The sequence below is a fragment of the Peromyscus californicus genome, unplaced genomic scaffold, assembly GCF_007827085.1.
Source record: "Peromyscus californicus insignis strain IS unplaced genomic scaffold, ASM782708v3 Scaffold_13__1_contigs__length_99412109, whole genome shotgun sequence".
Classification (NCBI taxonomy): domain Eukaryota; kingdom Metazoa; phylum Chordata; class Mammalia; order Rodentia; family Cricetidae; genus Peromyscus; species Peromyscus californicus.
This window is the reverse complement of record NW_026294424.1, coordinates 70,542,047-70,565,231: the sequence shown is the minus strand read 5'-3', so window position 1 is coordinate 70,565,231 and position 23,185 is coordinate 70,542,047. Positions and strand designations below refer to the sequence as shown.

At 42.8% G+C, this 23,185-nt stretch overlaps 2 protein-coding genes across 3 annotated transcripts in view; one reads left to right on the top strand and one right to left on the bottom strand.

Annotated features, from left to right (window-relative positions):
* Positions 1-1,194: 1,194 nt before the first annotated feature.
* Paics (phosphoribosylaminoimidazole carboxylase and phosphoribosylaminoimidazolesuccinocarboxamide synthase) lies at positions 1,195-18,123 on the bottom strand. The gene is made up of 9 exons (XM_052735235.1): positions 17,639-18,123; positions 11,583-11,780; positions 9,222-9,400; positions 7,549-7,728; positions 7,333-7,446; positions 6,643-6,726; positions 4,002-4,182; positions 2,150-2,308; positions 1,195-1,887 (listed from the first exon to the last, which is right to left on the bottom strand). Exons 1-9 carry the CDS (start codon positions 17,652-17,654, stop codon positions 1,721-1,723), a joined length of 1,278 nt encoding a protein of 425 aa, XP_052591195.1. The 5' UTR covers positions 17,655-18,123; the 3' UTR covers positions 1,195-1,720.
* Positions 18,124-18,288: 165 nt separating this feature from the next.
* The window catches only part of Ppat (phosphoribosyl pyrophosphate amidotransferase), a 38,561-nt gene continuing 33,664 nt past the window's right edge, over positions 18,289-23,185 (top strand). For both annotated transcript variants that reach the window (XM_052735234.1, XM_052735233.1), the window contains exon 1: positions 18,289-18,553. In XM_052735234.1, coding sequence (XP_052591194.1) covers positions 18,426-18,553 — 128 coding nt within the window. In that variant the 5' untranslated portion in view covers positions 18,289-18,425. The remainder of the gene's footprint in view (positions 18,554-23,185) is intronic.

Genomic DNA, 23,185 nt, shown 5'->3' with positions numbered 1-23,185 from the left:
TCAATAAGTGTAACTATCTTGATGACTAGCTGAAGGAACGGTCAGTTACATGCTACAGAGCCCAAGCAAGTAGATCATATGAGGTAGCATCTGAGTAGGTGAGAGGTTAGACATACAGACTGGTGTGGGTTTGTCACCATTTCATCTGTGGCAGCTTCTCTGCAAGCCTAAACTCCCTTCTCCTAACAATGGACATGTAAATTACATGCAAACACATGGCTGCTCAGATTAAAGAGTAGTGACCCATAGGAAATCAGTGCTGTATAGTGTAATGCAGTGATTTCCAAACACTGAATTATGGGTTTCAGATAAACTACAATAAAGTGAGTTCATTCATATAACTCTCTATAATCCCACGCTTCCTAGATTGTGTATATTTGTAGCCAACTTGCTGGTGTGGTAGTTGGCACTGAAAGGGAGCACGAAATTTCAAGCTAGGCATAGTAAATATGTTCAGGACTATCGAGAGTCCTTAAGGTAGAGAAGCCAGGAGAGCAGAAGAGAGGAGTAAACACAAGACCGAACTGGCTCAGTGGATTAGGTCACTTCCCTAAACATGCATGTGATGACCATGCCAAAGGATGGGGAAACACTGATGGCATCTACAGCTAAGCTTCATGAAGGACAAAATGTGTCTTCTCTGTAACGTCAGAGGTTACAGAAGTGAATCTGGCTAGGGCCACTGTCCAGATTATATACTAGCTAAACAACCAACTAGCCCACCACCTCACCTACCCGTACCCACTCCCTGATTACAAACTGGAGATCCAATTCTGAAAAAGGCGGTTGGTAGGAGGGTGACCGCAGGTGTGGCTAAAACATTTTACAGAAAATAAAAGTTTATGACCCACAGAGGCACCTACCAAACCTAGCTAAACAGCTAAGCAGTATTTACTCATCTTTTATTGGAATGGCAAGGTGACTGCCTTTTTCCATGGAGAATTGTCCTAATACCCCAAACCTAAGGAAAGAGTCCTCTGCACCACTTCTGTTCCATGTGCTTCTTCCACCCCTGCTCTCAATTACTTTAAAAACAAAACAAAAGCCCCAAGCAAACCATGGGTAAGGCCCTAGGGTTTCTTCGCCACTGTAAAGACAAACCCAAGAAAGCACAAACTTAGCTGGAGATTCCTGTAGCTGTGTACTTTCTTAGGTAATGACCTACAATGTACAGACCACGCAGTGAGAAGAATATATTGTTCTTAGCATAAACAATACAAGTATTTTAATTTTCAAATCATGAACTGCAAAAGATCAAGTAGCAACTACTGCTTTACAAAAAGTCATTATTAGCATTTAGGAATCATACTTAATTAACCAACTCAGTTCCTCTGCAAGAGCCACAGCTCCAGCTCCATCAATGACATTTCTCTGCTAATGTTACATAACTGCCCAACAATGGCTATACAGTAGGTGGTATTTAATTTAATAGTGTCATAACAATTTTACTAACTATAGTTTTTTTTTCCCCCAATAGGATCTCAACATATAGATCTTCTGCCTCAGCCTCTGGTGTAATGAGGTTACAGGGATACATCACTATTCAGAGCTAGAGAATATCAGTAACAAATACTCACTGACAATCTGTCAACCCATACATCTAGGCTCATTTGTTCACTAGTAAACTGAATTGTTTTCTCTGATGTGAAATCATTTTGCTTGAATTCTTTTCTCTTTAATCCAAACAAGGAATGTGTAACTTTTCTCCTAAAAATTACTTTTACAAATTGTATTCTTTGATTTTCTTGTCAGCTTGCTTTAAAGATATCCATGTGTTCAATATGCTGGCTCGAAGTTTGGCCCACACCAAATGGTTGTTTAACCCAAATATCTGAGCAGCAAACTGGGCAGATCCTTCTGGAGAAAGTATAGTCGAACAGCCAAGACCTATTGGTTCAGAAAGAAAAAGACAGAAAAATGAGCTGTTAACTTCAAAATAAATAAAAAGATGATAATAAATTCAAGTCCTTATTTCTTAAATGCTTATTCAGCATATAAATATAGAATAATATAAAATCTGACTTAAAATTAGTAGGCTATGGCTAAGAAGTGTAAACAAATATTAATAGATGAGACTAGGTAGAGACACTGAGATTGCATCTTGAAATTTTGGGTATATAGGCAGTATTGAAAATTTTCAAGGTCTTACCACTGGGCAATCGAAGAGATGACCAGACATCCTGAGCACCCCAGTCTGGTGTGATGGGGGGACAGCTGATAACTGGATATGCAGTATTACCAGACATCACTGGGCCCAAACCATTGCTTCTGCCTGCCACTGCGACAAATACAGTAGGTATGCCATCCCCTAGGGAGATTACAAGATAATCAGGTCCTTTTGTTTTGTTGACAGTAACAGCAGGAACAAGACAATGCTGGGCAGGTGAGATGGCTTTGTGGGTAAGGGAGACTTTGGTGCCAAGCCTGATGACCTATGCTTGACCTCTGGAACTCCTCCTCTAATAGGAGAGACTGACTCAGGCAAGCTGCTCTAACCTCCATGCATGCTCCATGGCACAGGAATCTGTATGCACTTATCCAATAAAAATGAACATAAAATAAAAAGTGAACTTAATCTTTTAGTAGTCTGCTATGGAAAAAGTATCATAGCTTCCTTCTGCTATTGCTGCTTAGCCTCAGCACCATGGAGAAACTCACCAGCTATCTTTCATGTTGAGTTGCCCTTCAACAGGGTGCCAGGTGACTCATTTAATAGGGAATATTCAGTGTCTGGGTACCGGGCCCATGGAGTAAAGCACCCACAGTTAAAACGCTTAGGGTGCTTGAGACTTCCAGTATGGACAACCAACAACGAAGTGCATATGCAAACTTCAAACTTTAAGAACTTGATATATTTCACATAGGGTCTTACTCTAGCCCAGGCTCAGCTTGAATTACAGCAATCCTGACCTTCTCAGCTGTTATGATTATAGCTGATATCTGTTCCTGGTTTTATGTGGTGCTGATATTGAATCCTGAATTTCTTGCATGCTAAGAAAGCACTCTACCAACTGAGCTAATACTACAACTTAGTCCGCCTTTCTGGAGAAAGAATTCAAACCTTCATTAGCTTATTAAAAGGACCAGAAGCCCTCCTCCCATCATTAACCACACTTTTGTAGTAATGACTCAGAGAATCATCCAACATTTCTTCCAGTTAAGAAAAGTATTCTCATGAATACAGATTTCAGTATTTTAGATCAATGACAGCCGATCAATTATGTAATGTATTGTCTCCTGAAACTATAGCTTTATTTCTTCTTTCCTTCCAAGAAAGCTGACAAGATACAGAGAGGCTCTGCTGCTTCAGCCTTAGGCCTCCCACTACCAGGTAGGAGGCCCTTCTTTTGGAACACACAGAAACAATGCTCAAGGAGCATTGCTAATTAGACAAGGAGACCCCATGTCCTTACAGGTGTAGTTTGTTTTCTTTCATGCTTGTACTTTCCAAAAAGGTTTTACTTGCAATTTCTATTTTACACATATGGCTGTTTTGTCTCCAAGTCTATGCACATGTGTGCAGAGCCCTTGGAGGCCAAGAAGGCAATGGATCCCCGGGACTGGAGCTACCGATGGCTGTGAGTGCTCTTAATCAATGAGCCATTTTTTTTTAATTTTAAAGATAAAAAAATATATATATATAAATATGTGTGCCTGCATGAGTTTGTATGGTCACATGCATGCAGGTGCCCAAAGAGGCCACAGGATGTCAGATTCCCTGGAACTGGAATTACAGGCAGTTCTGAGCTGCCTGATGTGGGTGCAGGGAATTCAACTGAGGCATCTTTCCAGCCCTGCCACACCTGTATTTTAAGTTCTTTTCCCTTGTTCCTTTCTAATGCATCCCTGGAGATAAGTGTAAAAGTATAGGTGTGCTACATGATTTTCCTTGGAAATATGGAAAGGCTCTTTTATACGTTATTATTCAAAAAATATGTATTTTAAAATCTTTTACCAAAATCAGAAATAGCTGAAATTCTCTAGTTATTTATAAAGTTTACCTTCATATTCTGCTTTAATCCTCAAAGTTTCATCCGGTCCTTTATGGGCAGATGTTACTCGAAGTTCACATGGAATCCCAAAATTTCCACAGGCCTTCTTAATTTTCTCACAGTGCCCAAGGTCCGAAGTTGAACCCATCAGCACCACGACCCTGCACCCGCTGTCTGACTTCAGAAGCAACTGGAGAAGAAACACAGGGGCATGAGAAAGACAAAAATGGGTGCCACAGCAGTCAGTGCAACAGAGTACTTTTTCTTTTCCTTCCTTCCTCTGTGTGTGTGTGTGTGTGTGTGTGTGTGTGTGTAGGGGTGCCGAGTCAGGGCGTTCCATAGCTGAGGACGACCACCAATTCCTGACACTCATTCTTGACTCTCTCCCTCCCAAGTACCCAGACAGCTGGTTTTTCTGTTTTTTTTCCTTCGCTTCCTTCATTCCCTCGTCCCTTCCCTTCCTTTTTTGAGGTCCTATGTAGCCCCGGTTGACCTGGGACTCACAGGTAACCAAGCATAATCTTCCAACTCCTGACTCTCCCGAGTGCTGGATCACAGGTGTCTACCATCACATTTGGTTTTATGCAGTCCTGGATGGAATCAAACCTGCGGCTTCATGCATGCTAGGCAAGCACTTGTAAACGGAGCTACATCCTCAGCACAAGGAGTTGTTGTTTTGTTTTCAGAGACAAATCTCACTATGTAGAACAGGCTGGTCTCAACCTCAGAGATATGTATGCCCTATCTCCCTTCCAAGTGCTAGGATTAAAAGTGTGTGCTACCATGCATAGTTGACATTTTCTTTCTGAACAGACCAAAATTAAGCAGAACAAGATCATTAAAATGATAATAAAAATCTTAGGCACAGTGGCACATACCTTCAATTCCAATACCAAAGAGGCAGAGGCAGGTGAATCCCTGGGAGTTGGAGGCCATCCTGGTCTACAAAGGGAGGTCCTGTCTCAAAAAAAAAACAAAACACACCCCAAACCTACCTCTATATGAAAGTTTTCATAATTAGGATATATATATATACATATCTTAATTATGAAAACTTTCATATATATATTAAATTTAGATAAGGACCGGCTATGTAGCTCAGGCTTGCCTCAAACTTACATCCTACTGCCTTCTGGGTCTTAGAATCACAGGTGTGAACCTGCCTGCCAACAGATAAGAGTTTTTACGAGACAAATTATGTTTACTAATTAATGAAGAGGACAATAAGCATCTTACTATTTAGAGAATAACAAAGTATTTCAGCATATTCTGTTGAACCTTTCAAGGCATAATCAACCAAATTAGGTTAGGTTATAAATTTGTTAGTTGGCTGCTTTGAACTCTATATATACATAATACATAAATTGGAAACAATCTTCTAAAAAGTGATTATGACTCATACGAATCCCATTCAGCATTCATAGACTCATAGCAGTAATAGCATAAAAATTCAAGTGATACACAGGGGTTAGAAACAGGATCTTAGGTTTCCACACCAGAATCTGAGAATGGGATATGAACTTAACAGCAGAGTTCTCGCAAGGTAGCATGGCTGGGGTCATTTCTAAACATGTTCTTTTCTTTCAAAGTCACTGAAAACAGATACAAAACACCCCCCACCCCACCACAACCTGCCGTGGGATGATCCTTCTGTACGCTGTGAATATATACTACTCTCATTGGTTAATAATAAAGCTGTGTGGCCTATAGCATGGCAAGATAAAGTTAGGTGGGACAATCCAACTGACAACTCTGATGAAGAAGGGCAGAATTGAGAGGGATGCCAGTGAGCTGCCTAAGAAACAAGATGCCAGAGGACCAGTAAAGCCACGGACCACATGGCAATACATATAGATTATTAGAAACAGGTTAATTTAAACGTAAGAGCTAGTTAGTAATAAGCCTGAACTATCGGGACAGCATTTTGTAATTAATGTAAGCTTTTCTGTGTTTATTTGGGACCAGGTGGTTGGGACAGAAAAAACTCCAACTCCTTTCACAACCACCTGCACAGTTTCACTTAATCAGGTTGCCCACACTGGCCTGGAACTTTAAAGTCTTCATGTCTTGGCCTCCAAAATAGCTGAGACTGTCAGCATGCACCATCGCACCTGGCTTGAAACACTTTTTTGTTTTTGCTACGTATAAACGTGTGGAGTCCAGCAAACAACTTTAGAAGTTCTTCAGGCACCATCCAATTTTCTCTTTAATTTACAAATTTTCAATTTATTTTTGTGTATGTGTGTCCACACAAATGTGGATGTCAGAGAACTTTGTGGATTCAGCTTTTTCCCTGTGTAGCAAGTGATTTAACCACTAAGCCATCTTGTCAGTTGTATCTATTTATCTAACTTTTTTCTTCCTTTCTCTTCTTCTAGAGACAGGACTGTCAGCGGCCTGGACCTTGTCAAGTATGCTGGCCAACATGGGAGGCCCAGGGTCCTCCTGCCTTGGAATTACAAATGCATGCTGCCGCCGCATCTGGTATTTTCTTTGGTGTTTTACATGGGTGCTGGAGAATGAGAGCCAGGTCTTCATGCCTGCAGAGCAGGCAAACCCTTTACCAACTGCTGAGTCAATTCCTCAGCCCAGTGATGTCATCAAATAAAAAACATAATGTTTTATTGCAGGTTTACTAGAGAAGAATTACCTCCACTCGATCTGCAACCCACTCAAAGTTTTTCTTTACCATCTGGAGTCCTTCCGGAGTTACCTCCTTGAGGTCACGGTAAGACTAGAAAATAAGAAAGTTTAAAAAATAATTTTCTCTGTTATCTTAAAACACTTGCTTCCTTAAGTAGAGCTTATGACAAGTATGCATAATGACACGTATCTGAAAATGCACCTTGATGTACAAATGTTTTTTCAATGAAAAAGTTCAGCAGCAAAGTAAAGTTTCGCCTTTCATTTACGGTCAAATGCTTTCTTCATTAGCAACTGCAAGTAACTGACGTAAGCCCCTAAGACTTGGTGTGTAGAGCCCCAGATCTGGCAGTTAGTTTTGATACTGTGAAGATGCTTATTAGGTAAACAAGGACACTTGTTCCTTTACTGTTTAAGAATCTGAAGATGACAAACACAAAACCTGCTTTGTAGGTTAAAAGTTTTCCTTATGACCACAGGAGATTTCTGTTCACCTTTACTTTTTGGTACTGAGGGTTGAATCCAGGGCCTTGTGTGTGCTAAGCAAGTGCCCTGCCATTGAGCTGTTATCTCCAGCAGAGAGAGATGATTTTGAAAGGTGAACACGAATCAATCAATCAGACTAACATCCTCTTTCCCCCTCACCACTACCACAGCTTGATCTTACAAAAGACAACAAGCTCAAAGCACTACATACCTGTTTGTCTTTCTGCTGGCTCCGATCTCCTGATGGCCAGAGTCTCCAGGAATCATTATCAATAACATCAGCAAGAACAATCTCTTTGGTGGTTACATCAACACCAAATTCAATCTAGAAGCAGCATATCACCAAGGAAATGATTTGAAAGAAGCACACACTACTACAGACATTTCTTAGTTACATCCTTCATTTTACAACCTATTTTATCTGTACCTTCATATCGACCAGTGTACAGTTAAGGGGCAGCCACGATTTCTCCAGGATTTCAAAAATAGCTTGTGTAGCATGACTCATGATGTCCACTTCAGTCTGGCCTATAACAAGTCCAGCAAAACAGAACTTTGCAGCGATGAGCTGCTCTTCAGACCACTGCGGGTCATTATTGGCATCATCCTGAGAACAAAACATAGCAGTACAGCTCATTTAAACCTCCAATTTTGAACTTTCCAGAAAAAATAAAGTCTTTTTTTCCTTGAATGTGTTCCTAAGAACTGAAATTTTTGCCAAGCAGTGGTGGCACATGCTTTTAATCCCAGTACTCGGGAGGCTGAGGCAGGTGGACCTTTGAGTGTGAGGCCATCCTAGTCTACAAATCTAGTTCCAGGACAGCCATGGCTTCACAGAGAAACCTTATCTCAGGAAAAAAAAAAAAAAAATTGCTATTTTCCAATTTAATTTTATCCCAGAATACCCTATGATTCAAGTAATTATTTTTATTTTTCTACTTAAAAACTTTCATTTTCATTTGTGTGTTGTGTTCCATGTGTGCGGATGAGACCAAATTCTGGTTCTCTGGAAGAGTAGCAGGTGCTGAACCTTAGCTTGACTACCTGACTACCTATTATGTGCACTTCGCTCACACATAACACGCCATTTGTACACTGTATCCGTGCCTGGTGCCCGTGGAGGCCAGAAGAGGGAAGCAGACACGCTGGAAGTAGTTACAGGCAGATGTGAGCAGCCGTGTGGGCACTGGGACTTGAGCCTTCAGCGAGTGCTCTTAACTGCTGAGCCATCTCTCCGGTCCCTCATTTGTTGGCTTTTAATAGTTCTTTTAAGTTATTTAGATAAGCAATTTATTCTAGGTAATAAAATACTCAAGCCAAATTTATCCTCTTCCTGTAAAGCAATTTTTATGTGTATAAATGTATTTGTGTCATGTGTATTTGCATTTTTAAGCAGTTAATTGTATAACATGTACGTATTATGATTAAAATTATAAAAATCCCAGCACTTGGGAGGCAGAGGAAGGCGGATCTCTGAGTTCAAGGCCTGGTCTAGAGTGAGTTCCAGGATAGCCAGGCAGGGCCACACAGAAAAACCTTGTATCGAAAATCAATAAAACAAAACAAAACAAAACAACAACAACAACAACAACAAAAATTCTTATGGATGGTGTCTCATTAGATGGCCCAGGCTGGGCTTGAACTAGTAATTTTTCTACGCCCCTTCTTTCCTTTACATTTTATTTCTAAGTAAGGTATAGACGTTTTGCCTGCATGTGTGTGTGCCTGCATTCCAGAAGAGACCATGACATCCCTGGCACTGGAGCTGACTAGCTGTGAGCCACAACGTGAGTGTTGGGATCCAACTCGGGTCCTCTGGAAGAGCAGATACCTTGACCGTGGAGTCTTCTCTCCAGCTCCTGCCTTCATTCCTTGCTTACCGGGCAGGAATACAGGTATGTATCACAAGGCTCACCACGCAACTAAATCTTTTTAAAAATGTCAAAACATTTTCACAGATCCCCCTCCAAAACCTGACTTATCATTGCTAATGTAAGCATATATTATCAACATGAATTTCTAGTATGGCACATGCACTATCAGATGTTTCAATAATGTTTAACATTTTGAGTTTGTGATTGAAGTCACAAAAGCAATCACCTTGAAGAACATCTCCACCTTTGGTGGGTAAAACTTATATCCCTCCTTTACACCAGGATTCCTTTTGAGAAAAGATCCAGTTGCTATTCTTCGGCACACCCATTCAATTGGAATCATTTCACATTGGGGTGCAATGAAAGCAGTCTCCCCATATTTCTTGGTGAAAGCGGTTTTGATACCTACATATTGATGATAAAAGAGGGGGAAAAGCAGTAAATTTTTTTTTAAAGGTAAGTAAGACCCTAAAGAATAAAGTTCTCATCCTTTAATTTTCTTTCCTCTTTCAATTCATTCTGATGCACATATACGTATGTGGGTGAGTGCTTTTGTACGTGGAGACACTGCAGAGCCAGCTCTCCCCTCTGTACATGGTTTCTGGGGGTAGAGCTCGCACAAGTTAGGCTTACATAGCAAGTGCTCTACCTGCTTAGCCATCTCAAAACACCCATCAAACACCCCCACCATGGGATTAGAGAGATGGCTCAGCGGTTAACTGCTTACTGATGTCCTAGAGGACCACGGATCCAGGTGCCCATGACCCTTATAACCAGCTCCAGGGCATCCAATGCCTCTGGCCTTTTATGGCAGCTGCACTCAAATGCACATACCCCCACACAGACATACATAATTAAAATTAAAATAATAAAATGTTTTTCTATTAGTTATCAAAACAGCAGACAGGTTCATTTTCATATCACATGGCAAACCACACACCAGGTCTAAAGTCCAGCTCAGAGTGTTTTACCCTCCAGGTAGTCAGTGTATTCTAAAGACACCGAGTCTCTCCCCTCCATACCACCAACTAACTGTAGAAAGCACATAAATCATCCGAGTGGTGTTAAGTTACCTCTAAAGCTAACCTGACTACAGAATTCTCATGTTCTACAGTTCAGTATCAATCAGAACAGCCCTAAATCCTGAAGATAGCTTTTCTTTTAACGTTAAATGTCCTTGAGAAAGCATCCATCACATGTTCTTCCATTCTCTTCTCTTTGACTATAACTGAAAAGCTAAGCCAAAGAGCTGTTTGGAATGGAACCTGTGACTTTGGAAACTAATAACCTCTCTGATAATAGTTTAAATATATCATGCACTAGAGAGGCAGATCTGCAGTTGAGAGCATTGCTTTTGCAGAACTTGGTGTGGTTCCTAGCATCCTCACCAAAGTTTACAACCACCTGTAATCTAGTTCCATGGGACTAGATGCCCTCTTCGTATACCAGAGCTCATGCATGCGAGTGGTTGCCCCCCCCCCACTTCAGCAAATACACATAAACTTGGAAAACAAAACCTCAAGATCCAATAAACAGTAATAAAAAAAAAATCCTAACTGACTCCCTTTACTCCAATATTATTTAACTTATCCACTGGAAGAAAAGTCTTCCTTCAGTTTTTCAAAAGGTGGACCTCTGTCCTAAGTTCAGCCCAGTCACTTATACTTAGAACAGCAGGGCAGGAAGGCACAGCTGCTATCTTCAAATACTTCTCAGTGTTTACAAACAGAAGAGGGACCTACAATTCTGTACTGTTTAAAGTAGGCAGAACAAAGAAACAACCGTGAGCATTCCAGGGAGTACACTCCAGTTACGACTTGATGTTGCTAATACCGGAAGGCTTCTTTTAGAGTTAAATTCCCTAAGGCTAAAGACTGCCTTGCAGAGGGAAATTACACCAGTGGTTCACTTGACTGATGACTGTAGGAAACTGTTAGTTTCTTAAATTCTTGTTTCTTTGTGGGAGGTGCGTTTGAATGCTTGGTCCCCAGTTGGTGGACCTGTTTGGGATTAGGTGTGGCCCTGGATGGATGAGGTTGTCATGGCGTTAGCTTTCTGTGCCTCCTATTTGTGGTGTGAGCTCTCAGCCATTGCTCCAGTGCCCTGCCCTGCCCGGCCTGGCCTGGCCTGCCTGCCTGCCCCCCCCACCCCCCACCATGGCCATGGACTCTACTCCCTGGAACTATAAGCCCCAAATTAAATACTTTCTTTTATAAGTTGCCTCAGTCATGGTAACAGAAAAGTAACTAAGACTGTGGGCAATATTGGAGATTGAACGTCAGTCTTTGTGCAAGCTAAGCAAGTACTATATCACCGAGCTATCCCCAGCTTAAGGTTTCTCTGAACTTAAACACCATTGCTTCCAAACCAGGAAACTGTAACAGTGAACCTTAAAAGCTCTTGCCTTGATTTTAGTATGTGCAGCTTAGCCTGTGAGACATTCCCAAACAGGTTAACACCCAGAGAAAGAGCCAGTTACCCGCATTTGATGTAATAAAATACACGGGTAAGCATAACGTGTTCTTAATCCAAATAATTTCTCCCCCTGAAAACTGATGTATATGAAAGACACAGAGGAGGCACTCACCAGCATCCTGTAACAACTGAAAAATACAGCTGGTAATCTTGTTGGAGATCTCGGCTTTGCCTTCCAGGTGGTTCTTTCTAGCTGCATTTCCTGCTGTAATCTGGTCCTTGGACTGCAGGAGGACTCTTCCTGGATAATCTAACAATTCGTAGACTTCTTTTGTCTTACCCTCATAGAGTTTTCTCCCAATGTTCAGTACTGTGGAAATAAAACAGAACTGTATCCGATTCAGGAAGATTTCCCAAATATTAAAGAATCAGCTAAAGCCGGGTGGTGGTGGCGGCATGCCTTTAATCCCAGCACTCGGGAGGCAGAGGCAGGAGGATCTCTGAGTTCGAGGCCAGCCTGGTCTACAGAGCAAGATCCAGGAAAGGCGCAAAGCTACACAGAGAAACCCTGTCTTGAAAAACAAAAAAACAAACAAAAAAAAAGAATCAGCTAAAATGTTGAATCACTGCATAAAAAGTGATTAATATAAACAAAAACCATTTGCATAAGCCTTATACTCTTCAAGGTATCATCACATAATTTTGTGGTAGTTTAATTGTAGTAACTACATATTAGAAAACTAAGGCTCACAAAAGTTGAGGCCACACATTTAGTATATGCAGAACTAGAAATAATCCCAAAGCTTCTGATATCAACACTATGCTTTCTGTACTATCAACGTGTCTTTGAACCAAAACAATTAAAATTAATGTAACCATAGTATTTTTGTACACACAAGTACAATACATTATTTAAACTAACTTACAGGAGAAAAATGCTTTATTTTTCCTGACTTTTCTAACAAAGTAAATGGGAAAATTCAGAACAATTTCTTGATTTCAAATTATTGTGTAAGAGGCTCCGTCACTCATCTAAAAACCTGACAGGTGGTAGAGGCAGTGACAGCGGAGCTTGCAGAACGTCTAAAAGTCTAGGTTGAAAGTCTAGTAGCAAAGGAAAAACAAACAACTCCCAAACCAAGACATTTTTATGACATTAAGTTCTGAAGCTGGCCCCACCCGACTCCTGCTAGGCATGGAGACAACAGCAAGCTTTCCTCTATTTACATTTGGGTTAGTTAGCCATCTGGAAGAATATTATTTCTCAGTCTTCTGCCACCAGTTAAGTATCCTCTCCTCGTCACTGAGGTTGCAAGGAAGTACCAGGAAATGAATACAAAAGCATTTTCTTCTTTTCTGAGATAGGGTCTCACTCCATAGTCCTGGCTAGCCTGGAATGCCCTTTGTAGACACATCAGCCTAACCTCAAACTCGGAGATCCATCTGCCTCTGCCTCTCACTGTAATGAAAGATGGATGCATCACCAGACCAGGCAAAAGCATCTCATCTTCATGTCAATCTCAGTACCTAAAGAACACTAGAGTCCACATTAGAATGATCTAGATGAAAATCAAAAGTAACCAAAGGTTAAAGGTATAGGGAATTGCTTCTCATGTTTCCACCACGTATTTACCCTCAGTACTTTTCCAGTGTATCTGTGTGCCAGGACTATGGACACAACAGCAAACAAAATTTGGCTTCTGCTCTCAAGGGACCCAAGAGTCTTAAAGGAAGCTGGTACTAAATAAGAAATCATAATAGAAATAATAAAAAATAGAGACTATGGGATCCCATATTCACAGCAGGGTCCCCTTACTTACATCAGAGAAGCCTGGAACAAAGTTCCATGGAGCCCTGAAAAATGATCAAACTCACCAGGAGGTAATTAAAAGTGGCAAGGCCAAGTAATGCCAGTGTGGCGCAGGCCAGTCTGGCTGAGCACTTGGTGCTCTAGTTATGTGTAGATCGGTAGCAGTCAGAGCAGCCAAGTGGACAGAGCAGCCGGGGATGCAGAAGAAGAGTAGCCGGGGAGGTCAGCCTGCTCCACAGGGCAGCTCCAGGACAGCCAGTTACACAGTGAGACCCTGCCTGTAAAAACTAAACAGGAGTTGATTACGTCACACCACCAGCTGCCACAGGAAAACAAGTGTCCAAGAAGGAAACCAATGGCCTAGCATTGGCTCCGGGTTCTTGACACGGACTGCAGGGAGACCGGGCTACAACCACGTGAGCTGACCTTTGGCCTGGATCAAACTAGGTTCCTGAAACATTGGTTTTACAACCTGTTACTCACACCGTATACTGACTCTTTCCTCCAAACTCCCCAGAGATAATTTTCTTATGAGAAAACTTAAAGTTTGGTAGCATCAACTATATATATATATCCCTGTAAGTGATCTGTTTTCAACCTTTCTTGTGGTTTAAAACTGTAAAGAGGTCATCTTGTAAAAACTCAATACACCATTCAAATCTATTTGCCTTTCAGTATCTGGGATCACAATCCTAATTAGCACGAAACACATGTAATTTTTCTTTTTTTTTCATCGAGCTAAATTTGATTGTAGGTAGACAATTGGTAAATTGTCTAATGACAAATAATTTGATTAACAGTTTCCACTGTGGTGTAGTAATCTAATGTCTAGAATGATGAACAAAATTTAAAAAGCCCTGTAGGCTATAGCTCTAGTTTTAAGCTCTAAATTTATTTCTCTATTTCCTTTCTAGAACTCCAACTTCTTTAATTTTTCTCATCAGCCATGTTGTGTTTAGACTTAACCTGAGGACCAGGGGGTGGTTAAGTACTAAGGGAAGAGCAGTAGACAGACTCAATATATTAAAAGAACAGATTTAGTAATGGAAAACAAAGGGTTTTAGTCTAGACTTGTATTTAAAGAAATGAAAGGGGCTAGAAAGGTGTTTCTGCAGTCAAGAGTGCAGCTGCTCTTGCTTAAGACCCAAATTCAGTTCCCAGCAGCCACACTAGGTGGCTCACGTTCACCTGTACTCCATCCAGCTCCAAGGCAGGACCCATGAGCACCAGTACTCACAGGCACACATCCACACCAGAAGTAAAACAGGGTCTGTAGAAGATGGCTCAGCAATTAAGAGCACTTGCTGTCTTGCAGAGAAGCCAGGTTCAGTTCCTAGTACCCACATGGTGGCTTACTCACAACCATTCTAAACTCCAGTTAAAGGGACTCAAATGCCTTCTGACCCTTGCCAGCACCAGGGGCACACGTTACATGTGGTATGCATACATACATGAGGGCAAAACACATTAAAGAAAAACGCAAAATAAAACATCTTTTTAAAACTAAAAGTTTTAATAGGCTAAAATGAAGCCAGGCACCTCTAGTCCTAGTATTTGGGAGGGGGAAGCAAAATGCAAGTCCAGACTCTGCCACATGAGTCCCAGGCCAGCCTGGGCCAAATCACAAAATAAAAAGACTAAAACGAAATTAAGTGAGCAAACTAAAAGTTTCTACCAATTGTTCTAAAATTTACCCAAATCTATATACTCATCATGTAGCCTGTAGTGATTTTAAAGAATAGGCATAAAAAATATAGGTGTGGAGCCCAGTTCCAATAAATACATCTGTGAAAACACTTCTGCATCGAAGGCTTGGAGAACACTGTGGAAGAAGGGGCAGAGAGACTGTAAGAGCCAGAGGAACAGGGAGTTTGCTGAGATCATGTCTCCCGGCAACATCAGAAGCCACACCCATAATGTCTCACCAGCATGACTGTCCAAATGTAAGCTGAACAAGGAGGGGTAACAATGGACACCATAAAATGAATGGAAAAAGCTCATGGGGCTTCAACCCTACACAAAGAGCTGCCGGCAACTGAGGAAAGCTGGAATCAGGAGAGGTGGTCTTCCCCAACAAAAACTGGTTGCCCAGTGCCAATGTTCAGCCTTGAAAACAGACATACAAATAACATTATAAGGGCTGAGTGGGATATATTTAATACATATGTATGTAGATAAACATATGCACACAATAACAGTTAATAAAAAGAGGCCATGAATTTAAGGACAGTGGGAGGGTGTCTGTGGGAGTGAAGGAGGAAAGGGAGAGGAGAACGGCTATAATCAAACCTCAAAAATTAAGAAATGAACTACAAAAACAAAAAAAATTAAAAAAAAAATATGTAGGAAGCATATGCTTCAATTATCAAAATGACTGTTGAAAATTAATAGGCCAGGTGGGCAAGGTGGTATGTGCCTTTAATCTCAGCAAGTCCTGTGAATTCCAGGCCAGCCAAGGCTATACAGAGACCATGTTGCAAAACCAACACACACACACACACACACACACACACACACACACACACACACACACACACACACACACTCCAACCCCATAAATGGGTGAATTCAAACAGAAACAAATGAAGTCTGAAATTGGTTTCATGGAATTTAAATTTACGTCTTAAAAAAAAAACAATTTAAATTTAAGTCTTAAAAAAAACATTCTAGCACTGTGCTGTCCAATAAGGATACATATAGTGATATTTTATTTGTATTAAAATGTCATTTGTATGTTAATAAATAAAGTTGCCCGGGGGGTCAGAGCTATTAGCAAGCCATAGGAAAGCAGGGCAGTGGTGGCGTACGCTTGTAATCCCAGCACTTGGTAGGCAGAGCTGGGTAAGTCTCTGAGTATTCAGGGGTACAGGCAGTATTGGATACACATGCCTTTAATCTCAATACCAATCATGGAAAACCTGGAGGTCTATACAGACAAGCCGTGAGGAGGCGGTCATGTGGTTGGGTTTACAACCAATGAGAAGGCAGGACAGGAACTCCGTATAAAGACTTTAACACAGAAAGTAGCTCTGGTTGGAGAGGTAGGACCACAGCAGGAGGAAGGGTAAGGTTTTAGCTCTTAGCTCTGACCTCTTGGCTTTCTTTTTTGCATTGGTTCTGTGTTTCTTATTTAATAAGAAGGTTGGATACATCTACAGATACACACTGCAAGTTTTTGAGTACAAAGGGCCTTTTAGAAGGCACAAAAGCCGTATCTATTAAAAATTTTGGCCTTTAACTCCAGTTCCAGGTGACCTTCCAGACTTCTCAAGCATGCCCAAACATAGAATCCACTCACATAAACACACATATAAATGCGGGGGGGGGGGGGGGATATGGAACCGAAAGGGGAAGATTCTAGAGATTTTAGAAGTTTAGGCACCTTGATGTGAGAAAAATTCCGGGCCAAGGTCCCTATTTATGAAGCTGTAGCGCCGTTGTTTTTGTTTTGTTTTGCTTTTCGTAAGTGGGAAAGAACGTGCTGGGGCACCAACCCAAACTATTTACTTCATTATCTAGAAACTTTTTTTTTATTATTATGTAGTGTTCTGTTTGCATGTGCAGGCCAGAAGAGGGCACCAGATCTCATTACAGATGGTTGTGAGCCACCATGTGGTTGCTGGAAATTGAACTCAGGACCTCTGGACGAACAGCTAGTGCTCTTAACCTTTAAGCCATCTCTCCAGTCCCCTAGAAACTTTTGTTGTGGTCCAAGACAGCATTTTATTATTATAAAAGCTACAAACCACTTTTCCTGAGGCTCTTACCATGCAGAGACAAAATGGTAGCGTAATTAGCCAAATCTATCAAAAAGTGATAAACTGTTTGCCTTCGATTTTGCCGCTTTCCAAAGTTACCGTGGCATCAAAGACTACCAGCTAGTACCGATCGGTACTCGCCCACACCCGTAACCCGAAATTCTAGGCAAGCCTGGACCACAAATCTAGCTAGCACTTGATCAAAACAAAAAGTCTGGACTTACAGTCATATTATTAAACTATTAACCTTACGGCAAAGGAGATTATTGGTGTATTAATCTTACCAGAATAAACAAGACGGGTTGAAAAATTCTGCTAGATTTTCCTGATTGTTTACCTATCACAGTTTCTAGGCACTTCGTTATAATCTGGCCATTTCTCCTCCGGAGTACCTTCCCACTCTGCTACTTTCCTCCAGTCCCGGGGCTATTTCTGGGTATTTCCGGAGGCCCGGGGTGCTTAGGGTCCAATGCACGTCTCCCAGCGCTTGGACCACGTGTGCAGGGTCCAGGACCCAGGCGCCATCGTGGGGTAGCGAGCAGGACACTGTAGCAGGAAGGCTGCAATCTGACCCCGGGGCTGCACGTGTCCGCGCCAAGCATGCTAACTTCCTGCTGGGGGATAGGGCGACTCTAGCGGGTCCAAAAGCCGGCTACTCACCCTCAGCTGTCGCCATTATCCGAGGTGGGATGGAAGTGTAGCCCGCGCGGGAAAGAGAAGCAGCGCTCTGAAAACAAGACCGAGCAGAGGCTTAGGGGAGCGAGGAAGGGCGGTGCAACGCACAGACACGCCCCCAGACAGAGCCGCTAGCACAGGTCCGTCCGTGCTGCCCTAAGGTGACCGCCAAGTCCTGGGCTGGCCGTGCCCCGGGCTGGGATCGCCTCTCCGGGCTTCCCGCCGCGCAGGCGCGCTGACGCGACCCCGCTTCCGGGCGCCCCTGCGCCGTAGTTCCCAGCAGCGGAAAGTGGCGCGCAAGCTGCAGCCCCCGCCGGCCGGGAGTGGATTCTGGGTCGGAGCAAACCAAGTCCCGACGGCCGGGGGAAGGCGTGCGACCAGGGGCACGCACAGCTCACATGTTCTGAGGGATAAACACCACTAAATGAACTCCTCTCATCACCTACGTCTCGGAGCGGGAAGATAACGGAGACTTCCACGTGCAGGAAGACGAGCGCTCCTGACCTCTCCCGCGGAGAACTGACCCCACCCCCTTGACTCCATAGCTCCGCCCCCGTCCCGTGCGGTAGCTGATTGGCGGGGCGCTGGAGGCCGAACTGGCCACGCCCCCCCGGAGGGAAACGCGCGCCGCCGCAGTAGCGAGAACCTAGCCCGCGGGGAAGGAGGAGGCAGTAGTGAGAGGTTCTGAAGCCTGCGAGAGAGGAGCGGACAGCTGGTTGGCGCTCGGACCACGCCGCGGCAGCAGGTCCCTCCACGTGCTTTCGGCGGCGCCATGGAACTGGAGGAGTTGGGGATCCGTGAGGAATGTGGCGTGTTCGGATGCATCGCTTCTGGAGAGTGGCCCACGCAGCTAGATGTGCCGCATGTGATCACTCTGGGACTCGTGGGGCTGCAGCATCGGTGAGCGACAGGATGAGGGGTGGGGGTGGAGTGGCCAGTCTTTTGCACAGCTCCGTGAGCCGCTTCTCAGCTCAGGAGCTATGGACACCGCAGGACTAGGAGGCTGGATCTCGCGAATCAGGACCAGTACCTGCTCAGGGCATTGACCCAGTGGGGGTGGGGTACACTTTGCCTCATAGACATTAACCTAGCCTGTCGCGTTCCTCCCTAAATTAAACGCTCTTTACTGGTTAACTCCAAGAATGTGCACCTCTCCTGCGGGTTTGTTAGGCTCAAGTTTGCTTACACTAGCCGGGTTGGGAAGGAATCCTTCAGATCTCCTTGAACCTAGAACTGTTCTTGAGATAAGCTTCTGTAAGGTGGTGGCTGGTGAAGGTCCTCCAACAATTTTAGTTTTTTGCGCGTGGCCTCCAGCTTGCAGAATCTTTGTTTGCAAGGGCAGAGCTATTGAGCAGATTGTCAGCCTGAAAGCAGTTACAGGTTTGGGGTTTATGAGTTTGAAAGTAGTTACAGCTATGGGAATTTGAGGAATCCAGAGTTCAGATCCAGGGAAATAGGACTACTGCATATTCCAAACGAGTCACAGTAGCAGTAGATTTCATGTATGTTAACTCAAATCATAGGGCGAAGATTGATTGGTAAAGCCTTAATATAATAAATGAAAATAGTAAGAGCCAATAGCGAACTCCCTTCTTTAAAGGGGGAGAGGAGTAGTGCTTGATGTCAAGATACATATTGACTTGGAAAAATTGGGATATGCCTTCGAGGTAAACAAAACAAAAAAACCTTTGCTTCCATAATCTTTCATTTTCTTACCACCTGACTTAACTGGCAGTTAGTATAAATCCGTAGAAGGAAATTATACAAACTAGGATTTGCATGTTTCCCCAAAGTATCACAACGTTTCACAAGACAATAAATGCAGTAGCAACAACTTCTAGAACAGACCTGGGCAATAATATCAGCAATGTGGGTGCCACATGTATAAATGCATTCCTAATGATTACCTTTCCCTTGCCAAACTTAACTTAGAAGTATTCTTTTTGCTTTTTCCTCAGCCCCAAATCATTGTTTTGAGTTTCGAATTCTGTGTACTCCTTGTTTACTAAAAAGCATCTGGGAGCCGGTGGTGGTGGTGGGACACACCTTTAAATCCCAGCACTGGGGAGGCAGAGGCAGGCAGATCTCTGTGAGTTTAAGGCCAGCCTGGTCTACAGAGCAGGTTCCAGGACAGCCAGGGCTACACAGAGAAACCCTGTCTCAAAACAAACAAAAAAAGCATGTAGAATGAATCAACACAATTTTTTTTTTTACTTTGAGTAGCTGTCTTGAATAATTACGAATTTACCTTGTAATAGAGTTCTCATTTTAAAAATGCACAAACTGAGCATGTTCAATTTGAGTATTTAGAAATACACACACAGCTGGGTGGTGGTGGTACATGCCTTTAATCCCATCACTCAAGAGGCAGAGGTAGGCAGATCTCTGTGAGTTCAAGGCCAGCCTGGGCTTCAGACCTAGTTCTAGGGAAGGCTCCAAAGCTACACAGAGAAACACTGTCTCAAAAAAACAAAACAAAAAAGAAATACACACACACCCATGTAACAACAATTAATGAAAAAGAAGGGGTATGTGGGAGGATTTGGGGGGTAGAAGGGAAAGGGGAACTGATATGATTATATTATAATCTTAAAAAAATTGCTGAGAGCTGGCAATGTGCTCAATGGTAGAACACTTGCCTAGGTTCAGTCTTTAGTACTAAAATAATTTTTTTTTTTTCAAAGAGAAATTGAAGTCTGGTTGTGTGATTCTGAGGAGCAGTCATCTCTAACACTGTTAGATGATATTTTGAACACCATTAGGAGCAGTGGGAATGGACCTAGAGAATGTTAGCCAGTGGATGAAAGTGACGCCATCTTTTTCCTATCTGTTGGCACCGTTTTGGTCCGTTACTCAGAAAGCTTCCCTCAGCCTTCATTTTTCATTTGTGTTCGTAGCTCTTTAAATGTGCAGCTGAGGAAAAGGCAGCTTTTTCAAAACTGAGCATGCCCAATGTGGCAGCACACGCCACTAATCCCCCAGCACTGGAGAGGCAAACAGATCTCTTGAGTTTGAGGCCACAGAGCAAGTTCCAGGCCAGCCAGAGCTCCAGGGGGAAACCCTGTCTCAGTACAACTTGATTTCTAGTTACATGCCCTATGTTATGTTGGCTATAGTTGCTCTTCTATGAAGGAACTGTGAGATTAGATAATGTAAGGACAATAAAGATAAGTGGTATCAATGGGTTGTATTATATACAGGAGAGTGTAATCTCAGTGTCGGCAAAAACACAGAGGTGTCTTGCTACCAAGGGAGGGAGAGAGGGAGGGAGGAATTGCTTTATTGGGATGGCTATTTAATTAAACTAAGCAAGTCTTTGTTAGGGACTAGTGCTGAAAATAGGACTGTGGTATTTCTTTTTCTTCTCTTGATCAGCAACGATAAGCTAGTTTCTGGGGTTATGCATGTACTAGAGAACAGCTTACGATTTTCTTGACTAAGAATAACATCATTAAGGTTTACCTAGTTCTCACTACAGATCCTAGGCAAAGCAAAATTTTAAATTGGTGAAAGGTCCTTCCTTTGGTAGAATTGATATTAGTTGGAAAATCAGTGGAGCACCCTTATGTGAGGATGTACTCATATAAGATTCATATAATCACTAGATACAATGTGGGTTTAAAAACATCAGGTCTGGTAGTTTACAGAGTTCTGAACAAACTAGACATCCCTCATAGATCACTTTTATCTTTAAGTCATCGTCATATCTTATGGAGAGTAGAATGGGCTGGACCTATTTAAAATTCCATAAAAGGAATTACTAGACACATCCCATGAACCCCTGCTTAAAGGTTCATTGTATAGTGTGGATATGGTTTATCCTCCAAAGGTTTGTGTTTGGGAAGTGGCCCTCAGTGTGGCAGTATTCTACTGGTATCTTTTTTTTTTTGGTTTTTCGAGACAGGGTTTCTCTGCATAGCTTTGCGCCTTTCCTGGAACTCGCTTTGTAGACCAGGCTGGCCTCGAACTCAGAGATCCACCTGCCTCTGCCTCCCGAGTGCTGGGATTAAAGGCGTGCACCACCACCGCCCAGCTTCTACTGGTATCTTTTAAGAGATGGGAGCCAGAGGCAGGCGAATCTCTGAGTTCAGGGTCAGCCTGGTGTGCAGGGGTAATTCCAGGACAGCCAGGGCTACACAGAAACTCTTGTCTTGAAAAACCAAAAAGGGGAGAGAGAGAGAGACAGAGAGAGAGAGAGAGAGAGAGAGAGAGTTAGTTTGCAGGAAGGTGAGTGGCTGGGTGTTGTGGATTAATGGTGTCTCCCTGCATTAATTCTCTGAGAGCAAGTTGTTATTGTAAGAGTGAGCCTGGCCGGGCGGTGGTGGCGCACGCCTTTAATCCCAGCACTCGGGAGGCAGAGCCAGGTGGATCTCTGTGAGTTCGAGGCCAGCCTGGGCTACCAAGTGAGTCCCAGGAAAGGTGCAAAGCTACACAGAGAAACCCTGTCTCGAAAAACCAAAAAAAAAAAAAAGAGTGAGCCTGACCCTTGAATTCTTTTGGCATTCTGTCCAACTATGCTTTCCCTTTCTTCCTCCCTCCTCATTAATCTTGACCCTTACCATGGAGTCATCCACATTGAGGTCCTCACCAGAAGCTAAACTGTGGGACTTCCTGAACATGGACTTTCAGCCTCCCAATCTAACCAAACGAACCATTTTAAAGAAACAAAGTGCCTAGCTGGGCATGGTGGCACACGCCTTTAATCCCAACACTTGGGAGGTAGAGGCAGACGATCTCTTAAAGTTCAAGGTCTGATTGGTCTGCAGAGTGAGTTCCAGGATAGCCAAGGCTACACAGAGAAACCCTGTCTCAAAAAAACAAAAGAAAACCCAAACCAAAAAAGTACAAAATACCTTGCCTCCTGTATTTTGTTATAGTAACTGAAAATAGATGGTGAATTTTGTTAGATAGGAGATGAGTGTGCTCTATGTCAGTGAGTTATCAAGGCCCCAGGACAGGAATCAAAACCAACAACTAATAGATATTTTTAGATTTCTAAAAACTTCTGAAGTTTACTTGATGAAGTTGAGGGTCCTGTTGGAAGAAACATTCTGTAGAATCTTTCAGTTCTGTTTTAAGCTTTCAGGAAACCGGTTTATTTATAATGATCTCAGGAGAAGTTTTCTTGAGAGATGTAGACACTGGTTCAGCAACAGCACCAGAAAAGCACTCAGGAGGGAAAAACCGCCCCCGTGGGAAGCAGTATATTCAGGAACACAGTAGGAGCTTCTCAGGGACCTTGTTTGGGGTTCCACAGAAAGGTTGGTGATGTTAACCATGAAGATGAAACACCAGCTTCATCTTGGGCAATTCTCATAACCTCTAGATGTGTTTTCTCATATCTTGGCTACACCGAAGTATTTAATTTTAAAGTTCTAGTGTTGAGATGTAGTTGGTTCAGAATAATGCTTTTATGCTGTTAAGCCTGCGGCCATTTCTCTTCCGTGACGGATTCACTGGAGGTTAAAGGGGTGGGGGTGGGGACAACTCATCTGACCTACATTTTATAAATAAAAAAAGGAATAGATTTTC

What these genes read in the sequence shown, in the direction of transcription:
- Paics (XM_052735235.1), bottom strand. An exon ending in AGGTGGAGATGTTCTTCAAG is followed by an intron (nt 7,729 to 9,221) that starts GTGATTGCTTTT and finishes TTTTGTTCTCAG; the next exon opens with GATGATGCCAATAATGACCC. An exon ending in GGGTTGCAGATCGAGTGGAG is followed by an intron (nt 4,183 to 6,642) that starts GTAATTCTTCTC and finishes TTTCTTCTCCAG; the next exon opens with TTGCTTCTGAAGTCAGACAG.